This window comes from Saccostrea cucullata, unplaced genomic scaffold (genome assembly GCF_032062105.1).
Source record: "Saccostrea cucullata isolate Sc308-1 unplaced genomic scaffold, CSIRO_AGI_Scuc_v1 ctg3017, whole genome shotgun sequence".
NCBI classification, from domain to species: domain Eukaryota; kingdom Metazoa; phylum Mollusca; class Bivalvia; order Ostreida; family Ostreidae; genus Saccostrea; species Saccostrea cuccullata.
Genome location: NW_026928612.1, coordinates 236,352 through 256,494, shown reverse-complemented (window position 1 = coordinate 256,494; position 20,143 = coordinate 236,352). Strand labels below are relative to the sequence as shown.

General features: G+C 34.4%; 2 protein-coding genes across 2 annotated transcripts; both read right to left on the bottom strand.

Moving 5' to 3' along the window:
* Positions 1-2,134, bottom strand: LOC134278185 (uncharacterized). The gene is made up of 2 exons (XM_062760505.1): positions 2,096-2,134; positions 1-1,895 (listed from the first exon to the last, which is right to left on the bottom strand). The coding sequence occupies exon 2, from the start codon at positions 1,872-1,874 to the stop codon at positions 198-200; it is 1,677 nt and encodes a 558-aa protein (XP_062616489.1). The 5' UTR covers positions 1,875-1,895; positions 2,096-2,134; the 3' UTR covers positions 1-197.
* Positions 2,135-8,419: 6,285 nt separating this feature from the next.
* On the bottom strand, positions 8,420-12,014 carry LOC134278162 (probable ribosome biogenesis protein RLP24). The gene is made up of 5 exons (XM_062760482.1): positions 11,886-12,014; positions 11,224-11,410; positions 9,823-9,886; positions 9,654-9,736; positions 8,420-9,005 (listed from the first exon to the last, which is right to left on the bottom strand). Exons 1-5 carry the CDS (start codon positions 11,964-11,966, stop codon positions 8,929-8,931), a joined length of 492 nt encoding a protein of 163 aa, XP_062616466.1. The 5' UTR covers positions 11,967-12,014; the 3' UTR covers positions 8,420-8,928.
* Between the last annotated feature and the right edge of the window lie 8,129 nt (positions 12,015-20,143).

Sequence of the window (20,143 nt, the reverse complement as noted above, 5' to 3'; positions counted from 1 at the left end):
TTTTCATGCAATCCTCATTTTACTTGTGTTTTTTATGATGCCCTTCAGATGCATACACATGTAACGAGTCTTACTGATAGATTTAGGAAATATATGCACAGTTAAAGTTCCATTCTTCAGTATCTTAAAACATCAGAAATATTTCATGCATTTGCTGATTTATAATTATATATTATTATGCTACACAGCGATGTATTTCACATCAGATATTTGATTTTCTTCACTTGTCTCTTTCCATATTTAGTAACAAACAGATTGTCATTTGTATCTATACACAGTCCCCAGGGATAACTCAGTCCACAGTCTATGTAACGGAGGAACTGTCCATCCTGGTCTATGATGTGGACACAGTCATTGATATAATCAGCTGTAAGGATGTGACTCTGACTGTCTGTGGTGATTCCTCGTGGATGGAATAGTTGGTTCTTTGTAGCAGGAGTATGTCCAGTGTACCTGAATCTCAGTTTCCCGGTCTGATTGACCACCACTACTGCTTTAGCTCCACTGTCTGACATGCAGATATCCAGATTCCTGTTCTCAGTAATATATACACCAGATGAATAGAGAGGTTTACCTTTATCATCAAACTGAATGGTTTGTTTCTCTGTGGAGCCAGAGTAACGGACAACTTTTGTTTGTTTGTCATCACTAATCATGACAACCAGGAGGTCACCAGAGGAGGTACTACAGACACCGTGAGGTATCCAGTTCTGTAGTATGATCACCTCCTCTATCTTTTCATTCTTCACAATGTTTACAGTTCTATACCAGTAATCAGTATAAACTAGATCTCCACTTTTTGTCACTGCTATGTCCTCTGGTATTTTCCCTGACTTGGTTGTGATTGACTTGAGTAATAATCCCCGATTGATGCTGTAGAGTTCCATGGTGCTGTCTCCACTTGTCCAGATTTCTTCATCACTTAGACAGACCACATTGAAAAGGTTAAATATATACCCAGTGTGTATGGTGGTGGCAGTCTCTGGTTCATCAAGCAGCTGTTTGACTGGAGGAGAGGATCCAGCTTCTGGTAATTTCTGTGTTGTCTTCATGCTGTAGCCATGTTCATCTGATGTTAAAGAACTTGATGATAAGGCGCCAAAGAATTTGCTAAGTTCTTTCATTTTTCCTGGAATGAATTTGGGTATGATTGGTTCAAGTTTTTGTGGAAGATTTCTGTATGTATTAATTACACTATGTGGGACACGAAATAGTTTTGACATGTCATTAGTGTCTGTAGCAATGTCATTTGAATCAATTTCCTCCTTGATGTCAGACATTGTCTTGTTTATTTCATCCAGATGTTTCTGTAGAGTTTGTAACTGTGTGTTTTTCATCTCATCAACTTCAGCTTTAAGTTTCTTGACAAGTTTGTCAATTTCTCTATGCCAGTCCTCTCCATGTTTTGTTATGGCTGTTGAGAGATCTCCATATTCCTTTTCTAACTGACTCATTGTGTTTTGTACATCAGAGGCAATGTCCTTGTAGGTTGGGTAAATTGTCTCACGTAATTCAATTACTTCTTTGATAATTTTGTCCTTTTTTTCTTCCGCAATTTGTATGATTTCTGACAACTCATGACCTAAATGTTGACCAGATGCAATGCACTTTGTACAAACAGGAATGTCACATTGGTTACAGTACATTGTACATTGTTGTTTGTTATGTGATGTACATCCTGGGTAGAGGGGGGTAGATTTTCTGGACTGAAATTTAACGACTTTGTGGTCCTTGGATTCATCTGTTGAGATGTGTTCTCCTACACAGGCCTTACACAGGTTGACAAGACATGTATCACAGTGCATCTGTACCACAGCGGTCTCACACAGGTCACATCGCATCACGTCCTGGGCACTGGTACGGGGGTCCATCATTAGATCTTGTTACTGACAATACTAAACAATGAAAAATTAAATATGTAGATTTTTATATATATTTTTAAAGTTAAAATAAAGCCAAGAAACAGAAAAGGAGAATGAAATGGAGATAGGTGTCACTAACTGCATGGATCTGTAGGACAAAGGCATTTTGGGAAATCCATAGAATTTGTTCAAAACTTCAAATATACAGAATAAATATCATTTCTCATTGTTACCTGAATGCAGTAATGGCGGCCGTACTGTTTATCTCTATGTCTAAAGTCATGTGACACACCTGTGTTATCTACCTGTCAGGTGTTTATACTTCCTGGTCTAGAAGGCATTAAATAACAATCTGTAGTTAGGGGACGACCATTTGATTCTGAGGAGGGGGGGGGGGGCTGGCAATTTTTTTTGAGACGGATTATTTATTTTCATTCCTGTCGAGGAAATATTATTTCTTTTCAAGATTATCAAGGACAGATTATTTTCTTCTATGTCTTAATTACCCTACATTGATCAATTGATTCTTAAAGATAATCATTTAATTTATACCATAGGCGAATACAGGATTTGGGGAGGGGGCGTGTATAACTTTGTATAGGCAAAAGGTCAGGGGCCGCTGTAAAGCCCCCAGTGGGTCCTGGGCGAAGCCCTGGTGTAGGCCAAGGGAGTAACACCCCACCCAGCCCCCGAAATTATTGGGTTTTCGTATTTTTTAAGAGTAAAACCAAGCACTATTATAGTGGTATTGGTTATTATAAACCAAAGTATATGACATAATTAATACTGGTCATACATGTACCATATATTTTGAATGACAGGGGTTTAGGGGACAAAGCCACCTGAAGCTCTTGGGTTGTCAGTATGTAAAAGAGTAAAACCAGACACAATTGTGTAAGAATTGGTAAGTTATGCAAGGCCGTAACTACCATTGAGGCAAGTGAGGCAAATGCCTCACTAAAATTCTTAAGTTTTCTGAAAAGTGAAATTACCCAATATGTATGTATAAGTTCTAAAGTAGTACTTTTAACTGTGTTTCAATTTATGTAAATCGTTCATCACATCTGGTGCCTCATTTTCGTATGTTTAAAACTTGAAGCGTGTAAAAAAAATACATGTAATTCAAAATAGTTCTTTTTTTTGACGTCCCTTCCAAGAATTTGTCACTTATATCAAGTTGAGATACCACTACTTACCCTTAGAGGGATGCAAAGTTTGGACCTATAATTGACACTCAGGGTCATTACAACGTGAGGAATCGTTTTTGTGCAATCACCTATACTGCAAAACAGGGCCTCGGGTTCTACAGTTTAACCTAAGGACTGGTATCTACATACTGCAGTAGGAATTCGGATTTCTTACTCCATGACTCTATATATCAAACGCTTTAACCACTGCGCCACAATTCAAAACGTAAAAAAGCATAGATTAAGTATTTAATTTGCGAATATCCAATTTCGGGAATCCCCTCCCCTAGATCATATACTGAGAACCACCATCAGGAACTTCGTACGGGACTACCCTGCCCTCGCTTTTGGACTTGGGTGCCCCCCCCCAAAAAAAAAAAAAACCTTGCCTCACTAAAAATTTTAGCCTAGTTACGGCCTTGTTATGTACCAAAGTATGTCATTATTAACACTCGTCATTTCATAGTTTGAATTAAAGGGGCCTACGGGGCTTTGCCCCGTGAAGCTCTTGGGTTTTTGTGTAGTTTTATGAGTAAAACTAGGCACAAAAATATTGGTATTGTCCCAAAGTATGGCATTATTACCGGTATTATTATTCGTATCATGCTTCGAAATTTTAGGGGAGGGGTCGTACACATGTACACCCCCCTTAAATCCGCCAGTTTATATTTTGAATTAATATATCGTGGAAGTATAAATTCTTTGACAAGGCAAGTAAATTTATCTTTGTGGTGTATAAGAATTGGTTTGTATGTAAAGTGATTCATCACACCTACTTAGTGTACATTGGCATGTTGATAACTGACTACAAGTATCCATGCAGTCTGGTAATCTGATTTTAAATACTATTTGGTTCTAAAATGGCAAACGAAGCGAGCCAACATTTTTTTTGAATCAAAGACCTTTGAGATTAAATTACACGTAAATAAAAAAAGTATTTTTCACAATATTTAAATATCATAAGTCAAGGTCAGATTATTTATTTTTTCTGTAGTGGAGGACAAATTATTTATTTTCAACATTTTCAGGGACAGATTATTTATTTTCAAATTCTGCCAGCCCCCCCCCCCCCTCCTCAGAATCAAATGGTCGTCCCCTTACGAAGTAGACGATTACACTGCAGTTAAAAAAGGTCAGTACATGCAGAAGCTAAAGGAAAGTTTATAATAAGTGCATAGATTGCTGAATTTAATGACGATACAAAATGTAATATATTGAGTTTAATTATTGCATTTTCGGTTATATTTTAATTCAAGATCAATGCAAAATGTAATAAAACAACTTTTAGTTTATAGCATTTTAGTGCGTTGCTACATTTTGCGCTAATATTAAACAGAATGGAACAACGCGAAAATGTTTTAACACACTTTTTTTGGTTAGGGATCAGGCGCGGATGTATAATTTTTTCAAAAAGGGGGATAGGGTGTGTGAAGGATTTTTCAAAAGGGTTGAAGGGGAAAAGAGTTTTTATAACGTACGTTGTACAGTTAAAAAGTCAATAGAATACCGGATGGAGTATGGTTTTTAAAAGTGGGAGGTTGATCAACCTGGGAAAAAGTACTTGAATGGATTACCTGAAAGTTTTTCAAATAGAAAAGGAAAATAAAATAAATCTCCGAAAATCTTATTCTGTAAAGCCTGGGGTTTGGTTCATTTTGTTTTCACAGCCATATGTCTTTATATTCAATATTATTTTGTTTCAAACAAAAATTGAACAGAAAGCGTCAACAATGCATGCGCTGTCAAATTATCAATCCCCTTTACCAAAGGAAGGTTTGAGTAAGGGATATTTAGAATTATCCTTATAATTTTGAACAAGAGGTATGAGGGATAAAACGGTTACCTGATTATGAAACAACATTGTAAAGGATCCACAGAGGTAGAAAAGAATATATGACGGATATACCAGGGTATGTAAGGTATCCCCCCCCCCAAAAAAAAGAGAAAACAGATGATCAGGAATCAAATAAAAATTAATCTGTTTTTACTCAGTAACAGAAGTTAAAGTATATCTACCTACTTGTTAGTACCTGTCCCTATTTGTCACAATCACAAGGACTATAAGAATACCGATTGCTATTCCCTCTCACACAAGTCTTCCTAGTTCTCTCTATTGTGGAAGAAGCACATTAGCTTACCATAAACATGCATTTAGTTTAATACAAGGAGAAGATTTCCTTAGAATGTGAACAGTTTTACTGTATGATCATTAAAACTCTTCTTTAATGCCAGAAGCCTTGACACCGAGGCCACAAAATTCACAGCTTTGAAGAGATACCCTTACTCATCATAATCATGTTCTTGGTGTATCTGTTAAATATACAGCGGAGAGAGTATTAAGATGTTTTGTAAAAAAAAAAATGTGCATTTTTCACTGCTTATAATCATTTAGAGCCTCACCCTAAAGCTTGAACCCTGACCCTGTGGTCATAATTTTTTTAATAAATCTGCTATATACATGTATAGAGAAAAAGAGAATATTTCAAAGAATTTCACGAATGAGATCATTAGTTAAACCGAACTCTTGTAAATCGATAAATTAAATACGTCGTCGATATGCATGTATCTAACTCTCTAGTTAATGGCCACATCAAGCGTTTTCTTCTTTTCAGGTTTAAGATTTTGGACAAAGTCTGCTTCATATGATTATAAGAATAGGCCTGCAAGAAAGATATAAAGATAACGAACACTATTCAATTTCAAAGACCATAAAACAATACAAAATAGGAGCAGAGCAAACACGGACATCCAAAACATCAGAAGTGGGATCAGGTGCAATGGAGGAGTGAGTGTCAGTCAGCATTTGACTCAATGATAAATTGTATTTGCCGACAAGGTCATTGTATCGACCATAGAACTTACGAAATTTTGAGTTCAAACGAGACTGCTGATATTCTTGTTTCATAAACTTGCCTATCAATAATCTACCTCGTTTTAGAAATTATTCATACGCAGAGCATGCTCTTGCATATCGAATCAACTGAGAAATATGATATCTTTTATGCAAGCGATGAAGGTGCTGCATAAGTAAGAAAAGTTGACGATTGAAATGTTAAAGTCATTAAGTTTATCATAAACTTGGTTGTTAGATTACCATTAACGTCTTTTTCAAGTAAAATATCGAAGTATGAAACAGATGTGTCAGACTCTGTGGTATCTTTAATCTCAGGCTCACCAGGATATATCATATCGACGTAGGAATGGTAAATACCATTGTTTATTGACAGTTCGTCGTCGATATATCTTAATATTGAGTTGAAGGCCAGGGCAAAGTGTTTTCTTCTTTTCACGCATAATATTTTGCAAAAAATGAGCTTCATTTGAATATAAAAATAGGTCTGCTAATAACGGAGTGCAATTGGTACCCATGGGAATTCCAATAGATTGTTGGAATACCTGATCTCCAAAACCCACATAAATATTGTCAATAAAAAACTCGAGCATCTCTTCATAACAGGATGCAATTGGTACTCATAGGAATTCCGATAGATTTTTGGAACATGTAGTCTCCACTAAAACACATAGATCAATAAGAAAATAGGTCATTAAAAAATCAGCTGTCTATGGTATCAAAGAGCCTGGACTTTAATTTATCAGGGGAATGGTTGTATATAACTAACAAGAGGCCCAATGGCCACATCACTCACCTGAGTAACTTGGGTGATGCAGTTCTTTACCAGATTTACCCTCTTGTTATACCTTTTGTGGTCCCCTATCCCTCTCCCCCGTCATGAATTTCATACTTTCGAATCGACACTACCGCAGGATGTTTCCACATAAGTTTATGCTTCCCTGACCCAGTGTTTCTTGAGAAGAAGATTTTTAGAGATTTTTTTTATATATATCTATGTAAAACTTGTATTCCCTATTGTTAATTTTAAATCTATACTGCCTGAGGATGCTTCTTGGGAAAAAGATTTTTAAAAAAAAATCCTATTAATTTCTGTGTAAAACTTGGATCCCCTATTGTGGCACTGCCCTACCCTCTGGGGTCATGATTTTAACAATTTAACACTTCCAAAGGATGCTTCCAGATAACTTGCAGCTTTTCATGCCCATTGATTTTTGGGACGATTTTAAACTGATTTTTTCAATATATTTCCATGTAAAACTTGGATTCCCTATTGTAGCCACGTCTTAACCCCGGGGATCGTGAGTTTGAAAATATCAAGTCTACACTACCCAAGGATGCTTTTACATAAGTTACAGCTTTCCTGGTCTAGTGGTTTTTAGAAGATTTTTTTCATATATATATTTCGATGTAAAAATTGGATTCCCCATTGTGGCTCCGCCTTACCCCCTGGGGGTCATGATTTTTAATAATTTAAAAACTACACTACCCAATGATGCTTCCATATAAGTTTCAGCTTTCCTGGCCCAGTGGTTCTTGAGAAGAAGATTTTTAATCTTATTTTGGCTTTTTTTCTTCCCTTGTAGGGGGACTTGGCCCTTTATTTTTACAATTTAATTAAACTCATCTTCCCCAAAGAATGCTTGGTACCAAGTTTGGTTAAAATTGGCACAGTGGTTCTTGAGATGTGAAAAGTTTACAGACGGATGGACAGCCGACAAAATGTGATCAGAAAAGCTGACTTGAGCCTTCGGCTCAGGTGAGTTCAAAAAAGTGGTAAGTTTTATGCTGTTGCTTTTGGTAAAAGTATGCAACTTGCTTATCATAATCATGCATCTAATTTATCTGCTTAACACTAGTTCATATATATAGGGACAGGAAAGATTTTAAAATAATCTTATGCATTTTCACTGTATGATCATTTAAGCTCTGACCTTTCTTCAGAGTCTCTGACCCTGGGCCATGAATACCATAATTTTGGTAAAGTGTACAATGCTTATAACAATCATGCAAACGAATTGACTGCTGATTGTCCTGAAAGAAGGAAATTTTAAACAAAGCTTTAATGTGATGTGATGGTTTAACTTCATTTTTGAGGCCCCGGGTGCAGAAAACATGAAGTGCACAAATTTTGGGACCCCTTTACCAACTCATGCTATACTATATGCCAAATTTGCTCGACATTTGTTCAGCAGTTCAAGAAAAAAAGCTGAAAATGTTTAATTTGAAATGATTAGGACAAAATACAGAAACCAACAGGTCACCTTTGTTCAAACTGCCAGCTTTTGAATTCATATGATTCCTTGGGTCTGTGTCCAAATCCATGTCATAATCCTCTCCATTAATTTCTTCAAAAATATAGTTTCATTTTCTTCCAGAGTCCAAGATATTAATTATGAACTTTTTGTAATATGAAAAAAAAAATTTAGCCTAAATCTTGTAAGTATCGGATTCAAAATTTATAAACTGTAATCCAACATCACAAATGATGGTATTAGAAAATACTGACTGGAAGGAGAGACATGGTCACCAAAGAATAACTATTTTTTAATGGTCTCATAAAAAATCATGCAACAAAGGCTGGCATAAGACAATTTCGTCATAATACAAGCAAGTTATTTAATATTTCTTTATTTTGGTGTCCTGATTTAATTGGACAAGGGGAGGAGACTGACTGACTCATGCTTCGCACTTGTCACCAATTTGTCCCAATAACTAATACTTAATTTTTGTTAATTGATACCATTAAAAATTCCAATGAAAATAACTTCTGAAACATCCTTTTCAATTTATTAAATATTACTACCTTTAAAAAGGTAACAGACAACATCTTTTTGTCTGTTTTAAACCATTAATTTTAATGATTTATAAAAATGTTCTTTCATCAGTTATGAGTACAAAAAGAAAAACTTCTCAATTTTGATGAAGAATAAAACAATCGAGGTCACATAACAGTTTGTCATTCTATAGAATGTCAGTGTACAGTAATAATCTCTCCACTCCTGTTAGATCCCCCTTCCTTGGATCCCTAAACTTCTTCCATATCTTCATCATCTGCTTCCTGTATTACCTGTACCATCTTCTTCTCAAGTTTCTTGGCTCGAGCTGTAGAAGTACGATATCCAGAGATATGTTTCAAAATTATAATGGTTTGAAATCAATAAGATTATTTTGTAACAAGATAGCAGTGTTTTTCTATGAAGTGTAATAATAAATGTAATTCAATTTATTAAAAAGAAAATGCTGATTTTTTCCTATTACCATATATAGTATACTCGCCTATAAGTTGGTATTTTGGGAGTTAAATATTGGTCTAAAACTCTATGTCCAAATTATAGGCGAGTGAAAGAGAGTGTTTTTTTATGTTTGACTGTGTCTCATATATTTATGTGTCACATATATGTAGACAAATTGACAGATTCTGTATCATACACACCAAATGCAATTTGCTGTGCTTATGGCCCAAAAATTTGTATCTGTGATACAAGACCAGCCTTGTTCTCAAAGCAATTGTCTGAATTTGTAATCGTTTCAATTCTTTTAAATTAATACATAATGCTGAAGACAACTTTTTGATACAAGACCAGCCTTGTTCTCAAAGCAATTGTCTGAATTTGTAATCGTTTCAATTCTTTTAAATTAATACATAATGCTGAAGACACCTTTTTCATTCTAATAAAAGCATCATGTAAAGTTTTACACCAAGTTTTAAAGATTTTACGTTGTAATATATGTAAAGGAAAGAAAACAAACCTGCTGGTGCTCTGATTAAGTGTATGTTTGTTTCAACCTCCTTCACGTCCGCTTCTTTCCTGAGTTCTTTGCCCTTATTTAATCTGAAGAAGAACATTTTGTTGTCAATGTGATTGACTTAAATGCATTATATACTTGTCTTAGGTCCTTATTTCTTAAGTTTACCTACCTGTTTAGAATGAATTGGTTTTGTCTTTTTACTCGAATCTCCTCTATTCTCTTCATTGCTTTGACTGAAAACACAACAACATTATCTAAGTCCAGAAAAAGAATGACAAAGGACACAGTTTTGGGGAAAAAATGCTTAACACACAACTATGATTCAGTTGATTACATCATATACTATTTGTAAACATTAGTTAAAATATCCACAGAATTCAAATTGAACATTTCATTTCATTGTTTTCACATCAATAATATATCTATTCTAATAATGTACATTAAAATGAATTGTAAATGTCCTAAGAATATTTCATGTGTGCATACATGTTAACCTATTGTGATGAAAAAGAGGGAGATTCAGACCTCAAAAGCGGTAGCATTGCGCATGTTGTTTAACGCTTGGATTATCGATATCATTCATGTAACATACATGTATATTATAAGCCTTAAATGAAATCAGGTACCTACACTAATTAATCTTAAATATCAACAGCAAAGAAGAAGACAGAAACACCTTAAGTTTGACATAAATTGTACAAATTCAAAAATTTTTCATGCTCATCATTTTGCTTGTATTGGCTGCTTTACTTAGCCTTTTGAAGAGTGATCTTTGCTGATATAGCCTAGAAGCAATAATTCTGAATGTTCATTCAGTTTTTAAACAAAACAAATGATGACATGGTTTAATCTAGATCTAAAACAAGTTCCTATTGCGTCATATAAATCTAAATTTTCCCGCGATGATCGAAAACGAAAGTAGAGATGTGCCACATGGCCTGGTCAATCGAGTGATTTCTATTTACTTTATTGATAAAGTTGTGAGCTTCTGTGCTTTTAAAGACGATGTCAAATGTTTTCATCTAATTCTTAAAAGCTGTATCTCATTTTTCATGGCAGGGATGTTGATTAATTAATCGTAACCAATGTAATCACTGGTAGTCTTGTGTTGTTGTCGTTGTCAAATACGTGCTTGAAATCTACCAGGTATGTACAAAAAAAGTTTTAAAGCGTTTGTATGATTTTTTCGAGTCAAATCACGCGATATCTAGCGAGATTTTATGAGAGTGGCTTCAAAAATGGATACCCAAGCGAACCAAAAATACTTTAGACGAAGCTTTTGTAGAAAAGCGGTAGATTTCTGAATTAAATCGGTAGGCGGGAGATGGAGTGAAAAAGCGGTAGACTCCCGCCTAAATCGGGAGAGTTAACATGTATGTGTGTGAGTGAAGTCAGTGACATCATTTTTATTTACATGTACATGTTAGTTAGATTGAGTTTAAACTCATTTGTAGATTTTAGTCAAAACACAGCTTGTAGGTAATTGTTAAGAATTTTTCTTTCAAACAATGACTCTTTAATCTGTGTTATGAATAAAACATATTCATATCCCCTAAACAGCCATGCTTACATGTTGTCTGCCAAAGTTCTCTGTTATATTTGACGGGGACATGTCTGCGTTTTTCGAATTCCAGTGATGGATCCACTGCAAGCTCTTTCCCTGCAGCCTTTCTGAAAGCTTTTGTCCACTTGGCCTTTCGTGGATTTCTCTTGTTTTTAAATGCTTTATGACATTTTGACCGACAGAACCTAAAAATCTAGAATGAATTCAAAATTAATTATTTGGGCATGTTGGAGATGTATTCAGAGAATCACAAGGAAAATCTTAATTTCTATATTAATCAAACGTTAGGAGGAAACAACTGAACCACTCTTCTTTACATAGTAATCAGCTGATCAATAGAACACATTTCATAAGTATTTTCTCCAATCAGTCAACTTATTCTCTTTAGAATTTGAGAAATGAACAGGCTATAGGTGAAAGTCTGTCCACTTCTATAAAGAGAATGCAATCAATTCAGTAGGAGAAATTGAACAAGTGCATCATTATGTTACTTTAACAAAATAAAGATCCGATAACAATGTTATTTTTACGAAATAAAATCTATCGATGAAAACAAATGATTTTTTATAATTGACAAATACGTGTGCGATTGATTCTGTCGCATCATTTCATTTTCTTACTTTAAAAACCCTCTTAAATACAAAATTCAGAGACAAAGAACAACCTACCTTACAATCGTTACGAACAAACTGTATCCCGTGACCAGGGTAGATGGTGGAAGAACAAAAATAACACTTTTCTAAACGCATTTTCTTGTTTCGTCTTCCACCACCACCATGTTGTTTTGAAAGGAAGTTGCGTCACTCTTCTCTTCGGAATCGGATAAAACTGCTACACGATTATTTTAAATGGAATAGGGTAAACTTAGTTCTTACACTCTACTTAATTCTTACACTTATGTTGTTTTACAATACATTCCATTAATCTTTACCAAACGTTAAATCTATTTGAAAGACAATTAATCTGATCTTTCATAGATCAGGTTTCATGAGACTCAGGTTTTGTATGTTTAAAAACATTTTACATGAGCGGATCTACAAGTAGGATAGCCTAGGTCAAGCAAGTCGTTTGACCCCCTGAAACCATCAAATGCGAAAAACATGTAGGTGACCCAGACTACAAGTAGTATTTTTTTCAGGGGGTTAAGGAGGGGGGGGGTGTTACATAAACTTCTTTAATAAGATACAGTTTTTGTGCCCCCTATAATCGAAGATTCGGAAGTATATAATTTTTGCCCTGTCCATGCGTTTGCCTGTCTGTTTGTCTGTCCGTAAAAAAAACTTTAACCTTGCTGATAACTTTTGACTGGTAGAGGGCTTTCATATATCACGTACAGGTGTATTCCTTGTGAAGACCTCTCTATGAGACAACCAAATTTGACCTTATGACCTTGAAGTTTGACTCACTTTTCAAAAAATACCATACTTTGACCTGGGCTATAATAACTTGTAAAAAGTTGTTGCAAGGCCTTTCATACTTCACATGTGTATTCATTGTGAGAAGACCTTTCAATTGGTATAAATAAATTTCACCTTTCGACTTTGACCTTAGAGTTTGATCCACATTGTAAAAAACTTTAACCTAGGCCAAAACTTTTGAACAGTAAGGGAATTCATATTTCACAGGTGTGTTCCTTGTGAAAAGACCTATCCCTTGATATAGTTATGATCTTTTGACCTTAACCTTCGAGTTTGACTTCTATTTGAAAAACTTCAACCTCTGCCATAAGATGCGATAAGGGGGCAACAGTGTTTCACGAAAAAATCTTGTGTTTTACCAGAAAAAAAGCACAGGTACATGGGGACAGGACCCCCTCCCCCACCCTTCCCGTGTTCCGTACCCCAAATGATTCTGACTTTTTTTGAATAAAATATTTTTCTTTGATATATTTTCAAAGTATTACAACTGAAAAATCCAAAATTCCAGCTAAAACTAGCCCTTTATAAAAATTCACCCTCACTGATATTATGTTATAATAATGGGGGTCCTGTCCCCAAACACCTGTGGAAAAATTCGAACACAACCTTAAAATTTTGGCTGAGGTGGGATGTGATTTGTAGCTTTCCTAGTATCTTCAAATATATTACCCATGTACCCTACACTTTTTAGGAGTCCATGTTTTCCAAGGAGGAGGGGGTCTGTTACTTTACCACAGAAATGATATATCTCTAAAAATCCCAAGGGGGTCGATCATCAGACACCCCATTCCATCCCCGGTATATACATGCATGTGATTGTCGAATACACTAAAATACCGAAGTGTATCTAACTTAACAAAAGAATACAAGTAGTGTGTACCCATACAAACCATGCAAACTGGAGTGGGACATCGTCGCAAACCACGGCCAAAATGTACGCTCCTCTCCCATCTGGCCGTGGTTGAACGAGGAGAGATTTCTTCGTAGCTCATTAAAATATTGACCAATGCGAGTAAAGCATAGTCGGATGCTGAACTTTATCGCGACCTTTCAATATCCAATCGCAGTATAGGAAATACGAGGGTTGTTCGGAAATTTTTGAGACAATTACATTTAATCAATAAAGGATGGAAATAATTTCAGGAAAATTCATCAACATTTTATAAAGAACGAATAAAACACTTATGCAAAATTTCTTATTCCTATGATAATAAGAAAAGTTTCCGTGAAATAATAAACAGGCATATGTCTATTGACCCGGAGCAGCATCACTACGTCATTTTAACGTCACGTCAGCCAGGGATGGTTTCGCATGTAAAACGATCGGGAAGCGTTTAATCTTTTTCCTTCTTTGTTATTACATATAACAGTAAAAAATCAAACAGTCTCTTTTCTTACCTATTTCTTACAAATGTATGCTGTTGCTACCCGAGTGTAATATTTTTAAAATCATGCAGTGCTGATTTATGCAACGCTGATCAATCTTCCGATATTGATACCGTACATAATAACTGATGGTCGTTCGGAGCTTTTGATTTTACTCTGGTTGAATTAAGTGTAAAAAAATGTATACCATTACAATAACAAAACCTAAGACATTATTTTTTCTCGTAGTTATTATTTTAGCATTGTGTCTGGAAGAGTTCTACATTGCGCTACACAAAATTTTGGTATGTTCGCTGCTCCGCCCTTGACGTCAAAATCCATTTTTTCGTTCTTAGCAGATTTCTATACCGCGCTTATTTTTTTAATGATCTCCGTATTCCTGATCAAAATTCTATCAAAGTTGCACAACATGAATTTGAAATAAAACTGAAAATTTATACACATAAACAGAATTATTTTCGATCTTATTATGGGTCCACGAAGAGTTGGAAGGTTCGTGTTACATATTTTCAATATCTGATTTCGAGACTGCTCCGGGTACCCCTACTGATGACGCATTTATAAACCATTGTACAGAAAATATTTAATATCTGTAAAATATTTTTTTTGCTTTTATTAATTCTTAATGTATGTCAAACGTATATGCAAATTTTTAACGAAAGACGTTCATTAGAAAACAAAATATACACAATGTCTCAATAATTTTCGAACAGCCCTGGTATTTCTTGTATACGTTGACGTCAGTTGTTGATTTCGATAGTGATGGAAACAAAACTTTCCACTGACTGAATATGAAGTCAAAAAATAGAGAGGCGTAAATATTCAAGATTACGACACTTCCTGTGATCAAGCAGCCACGGGTAGGAGAGAGCTATTTGCGGACTCCGGACCGTGGCTTGAGACGATGGGAGTGGGATCGCTAATCCCTTTTCTGTCTCTGATCCCCTGCTTCCGTTGTCACAGTCTTGTCGGTGAGATGTAATTTTTATGGCGTATTGTGTTGATTTTAGACTTTCTTTGGGTACCAATTAACACTTTTGTAAGAATTTATAAACCTATTTTAATCTTGGTCAAAACATTTGAACAGTTGGTGTAGACTTTCATACTTAACATGTGTATTCATTGTGAAAAGTTTAAGACCTCTCCATGGATAAAAAATATTTTTGACCTTGACCTTGAGATAGACCCACTTTTGAACAGTTGTTACAGGAGCTAAATTTGACACATGCATTATTTAAGATTTTTGTCGGATCTAAAAAAAGACTTGATCTTGGAGTTTTACTCACATTAAAAAAACTAGCTTTGTCATTATGATGATATTAACTCTTGAATTGTATTTGTTTGGGCTTTCATGTTTCAAATAAGAACATGTCCTTTCATTTTCATCCGTTGAAGTAAAAACTCTGAGAATTAATGCTTTTTAAATACGTACATGCACTATAATTTCACCACATCTTTCATTTAACTCATACATGTATGATGTGGAATTCTTTCCTTTTGTGCAAAAAATTTATCTATACATGTACATTTACTGTAATTTTCATGTGTATATAACTCTTTATCTTATAAGAAAAATAATTTGTTGTATTGAATTCGAAATGCTATTGTTTAACCTTTGATGCATTTATAGGTCCAATTTTTTTTATACCCGTACGTTAAAATCATTGTTTGAATTTGCTTCTATTCAAATACTATTTTGGGACACATTAAAGTTATTTCACGCCTGCATTTGGAGCAATTCAAGGAGAGAGGACGGAGATATTTAGCCAGAAAAGACTTAGCCATATAATACTAGCAAACATCCGGGAAATATCTGATATTTTGGATAAGCACCGTGAATACCATTCCCCCATGATACTTGTCAATACGACCTTCCCTTGCTCGCGTCTTCCGCCGAACGGACACGAGAATTTCCACGGCATATGAATGAATTTCATCATTTTAGTTTGTTCATTTGACAGAAAATTGCAGCCCTCGCTTCGTCCGGATTTTTTTTTTCTTCGCTAGAAATTCAATTCATCGGGCGATTAGAGGCTGCAAGGAGAGCGTCTTAAAGCCCATTGTAATATTCCAATAATGAAGCCGGGCCTTTGTTGAGTAGGATAAATATTAATCTCCTCCGCTCTAAGAGTGGGGGGTTTTCCCGGCCAGAAGCTGACTTAATCGCCTGAAAAAGATATTAATTTCATGTAAATTAATTTAGTAAAGGAAGACTAAATTGTATATCAGAATGTTACTGGATTGAGTCTATTGGTTATAGGAAAATTCTTTCACGTGTCGTTCCGCGGTTTCAATAAATCCACTGGTTTGACTAACGGTGGACCAGGTTCCGGGACTATTAACTGGAGTCAAAATATCAAATAAATATGACATTCGAAATGATTTTTATAAGCAAAATTTTCAATGTGAATTAATATTACACAACCCTACAATTTTTAAAACTAATACGTGAAATGAATATAAAAATAACCAGTTTTTTTAAAAAAAAATGTTTATTTTCATTAACACCCTTCCAAAAGCAGACAAGCAGTCACGCATTTTATATCGCATATACCATTTCCTATTTCTAACGCAAAATCACGCATTTACCGTTTCCAAATACAGGTCTAAGGTAAAGACATCAATGTGTAATCACACATTTTCACGCACTTTAAAGAGTTTATTTAATCTTTATTTTTTTGAGTGAAGAAAGGTCAAATAATTGACTAATAGATGCAAAGTAATTTCAGAACTATTTTCTTGTCACAAATTTAAAGATTGTTTAATTCATTTGGATAAAAAATAAGAAAAGTTATTTTCTAATTAAAATATCATTTCAAAAAGGTCATATTATTTACGCTAAACTTTTTTGAAATTTTTACCCCGCTATAAAGTGCTTGCGGAGAAATGGTAAAGTAATATTTTGGTCTAATTTTATAAATTGTCACACAAGGATTCAATGTATGTTGCATAGCAATTCTGTAAGTTGTAAAGAGTTAAGTTTATTTTCATATTTTTTGGCCCTAAAGCCTAGGATCAGAAAACAAAAACACCAACTGTTCACCTCGTAGTTATGGAACAAAAGTAACACCGATTTTCAAAAATCCTTACGCTAGTGAACTATGTTCTTTGACTTATGAAGTTTTCAAAGTATTACTTCTAATGTGTAATATACATAAAACTTCGATTTTTGTTGCTTTATTTAGGTAAAGAAAAGCAAAGTGTCAACAAAATCAATGTGTTTCAAGGAGAGGGTGTTGCTCTTTGACATAAGGCAAAATCTGTGAAATACTTAAAATGCAACTCCTCCGACAGTTTTGGTCTGATTTCAATATAACTTGGCACACAAGTAGACTACACTAAGATACATAATTTTATATATCGGTTTTTGATTTCAATGTGCAGTGTTGCCATGGTTACAAAAAATAGAAATTTCTGTGAAATACTTTCAAAATGCTACTCCTCCTACAGTTTCTGTATTTCGGTACTTGATTTCGATAAACGGTGTTGCCATGGTTACTAAAGTTGAAAATACTGTAAAAGTTTATTTAAAGCAAGTCCTACAGCTGTAGTCTTGTTGCAATATCTTGACACAAAAAGAGCTCAATCAAGCATCATTATTCTATTTATTGCTGTCGTAAAGATTCAAATCCCAACTGCTACTTTTCTCATTTGTTAATTACCAGTAGAGCTTCAGTAAAATATGTTATATAAGTAAAATTTAAAATAGTAACATCAACCGGTGTGTAACAATGCATGTGTAACTCGGATGTGTATTTTTTCCCAAAGTATAAATATTTATCAAAAAACTTTCAAATATTTTTTTGCTTTTTAACATCCGTTATCGCCTGAAATATATACATTTTTTAGTGTACCTGAAAGGTCAATTTTTGACTATGCAAAATTTGTTTTTTGAGGATCGTTTAAGTCTTGTAACAAATTAAAAGACTGTTTGTTACAATAATTCATTTGGATTAAAAATATAAAACTAAAGGAAAAACTAATAATACAAGACAAAATTATTTGATGTGTTAGAAAAAATATAAACATTTGTAATTTTTGTGTATCAAATTGATGTCAAAAATAATTAAATTAAGTACATGAAACATTTTTGTTGGAGTAATTGCTCTGTAAAAACAGCATTGGGGTTTAACACAGCTAACAAAAAAATGCAGACTTGTACATATATTTACCCGCATGATTTGTTATTAAGCTATAATATGTGAGTAGATTTTAAAAATATACTTGACAAAAAATTCCCAATACTTTTGATGACAGGAGCAAACCTCTTGAAAGCCATAGCTTCAAACAATCAAAAGTTATATGGGGCAAGGTTTCTACGGTCCGGGAAGCCCTGGTCAAATTTCAAGTTACATCTTCTTCAAATATCTTTTTGAATGTTGGACAAAAGTGTGAGATATATAATAAATATATTTTATTAAAATTGTCAAGGACAGCTCGTGAGGATTGAACCACATTTTTTTTTATCTCTATATTGACACTCGTGCCGCTGCACCGAACAATGAATTGACAGCCCCTGTTTTTAGTTGTCAAAATCGAGATATGATTGATCAATTATAAATTCCATCAAGTCAATAATTCATCTGTAAATACGATTATCACGCTATTCTCTATCGCTATGAATGAAGTGTTTTGCAATTACGTTAGACAAGTCCATACAATAAGCCCCACGTGCTCAAACAACAAGCAATTATGATTTTTTAACATTCTGCAGGAAATTCATAATCGATAATAAATATTAATACTTTTGTAATTTATTGAATATTTAAAGATGCAAAAAAGTAATAATCTAATATCAACTTTTATAGAAATCACTCTTGAGATTTCTTTTGAACGATAATAGGGCTTTCATATTTGACACAATATGAAGCAAGCAAATTCAAAACATTTGGTCCCCGCTTTCGCTTTAACCAAAGTTAATGTTTTGAGAATTAGGTCAAACATGAAGGTCAAGGTCATTTATAAAAAAAAAAGCATGTACGGAAACATCTTGTCAATCAAAAGTAATGACGAGAAATAACATTTTTGAAAAGTAGGTCAAACTTCATGTCAAGGTCAAAGGAATAAAATCATAGTATATTTAGAAACTTAAGGTATTGTCAATCAGGGGTAATATACAAAAATAATATTAAAGCCTTATCTTTTCTTTTTCAAAAGTTATGACTAAATTAAAGTAACCTTAAAAATTTGAAAACCAGGTCAAACATCAAGGTCAAGGGGTCATAGCATGTTTGGATCCGGAAAGGTCTTGTCACGGATAATGTACATGTAAAATATATAAGTCCTAATGTCTTCTGATTCAAAAGTTCTGAGTTTTGTCCAAAGTTTTTTTTTTCTCGACAGACGGACAGACTTACAGAATGACGTACGGACAGATGAATGCGATTTTATGCCCTCACTCTTTCGCAAAACCAGGGGACAATAAATAATGAAATCCATTCCACGAAGACAACGAAAGCGGGGGACCACATTTCTGTGAATTTGCTGGTTAATTCTATTCTCTATTCTTATTTGCGAATTATGAGTACGAGAACGCATAGGGGGCAATTTGAGGGTGAAACTTAGCAGTTAATAAACTTTTTCGGTACAGAAATACTTTCTCTTATGCTTTGACCAAATATAAGGAGTTTCTAAGATATTCAATATATATTTTATCACATATCCCCGACTTGAAATAATTCAACGAAAAGAAACGTGTCCCTTAGGTGTAAAGTCTCACCTCTATTGCTTCGTACCATCACTTCATTACTGGAAACGAACACTAAATATTCCATAAGGATTCAGGCTATAAATTTAATTCGCACAAATACTCAGAAAAACAGATGTAGTGAGCAGTTAATTACAAGCTCCTAAAACCTTTTACCAGTCTTACATTTAAAAAGAGGGAAAAAGGCTTGAAACAGATTAATCTCGTCTTCCGTCAGGACAGTTCTAATGCGTTATTTTAATTTCTAGTCGCGTAATCTCACACTAAGGTTTTTTGGAATGATAGGAGAAAGCTTAAATACCCCGGGGGATATTGAGATTTTAGTTAAATTCTGCGACATTGAGAAATTTAATTCTAAAATGCTACAAAAACTTGCTCAATTATGCTGCAAATTCTGGATTATCGATAATCTGAG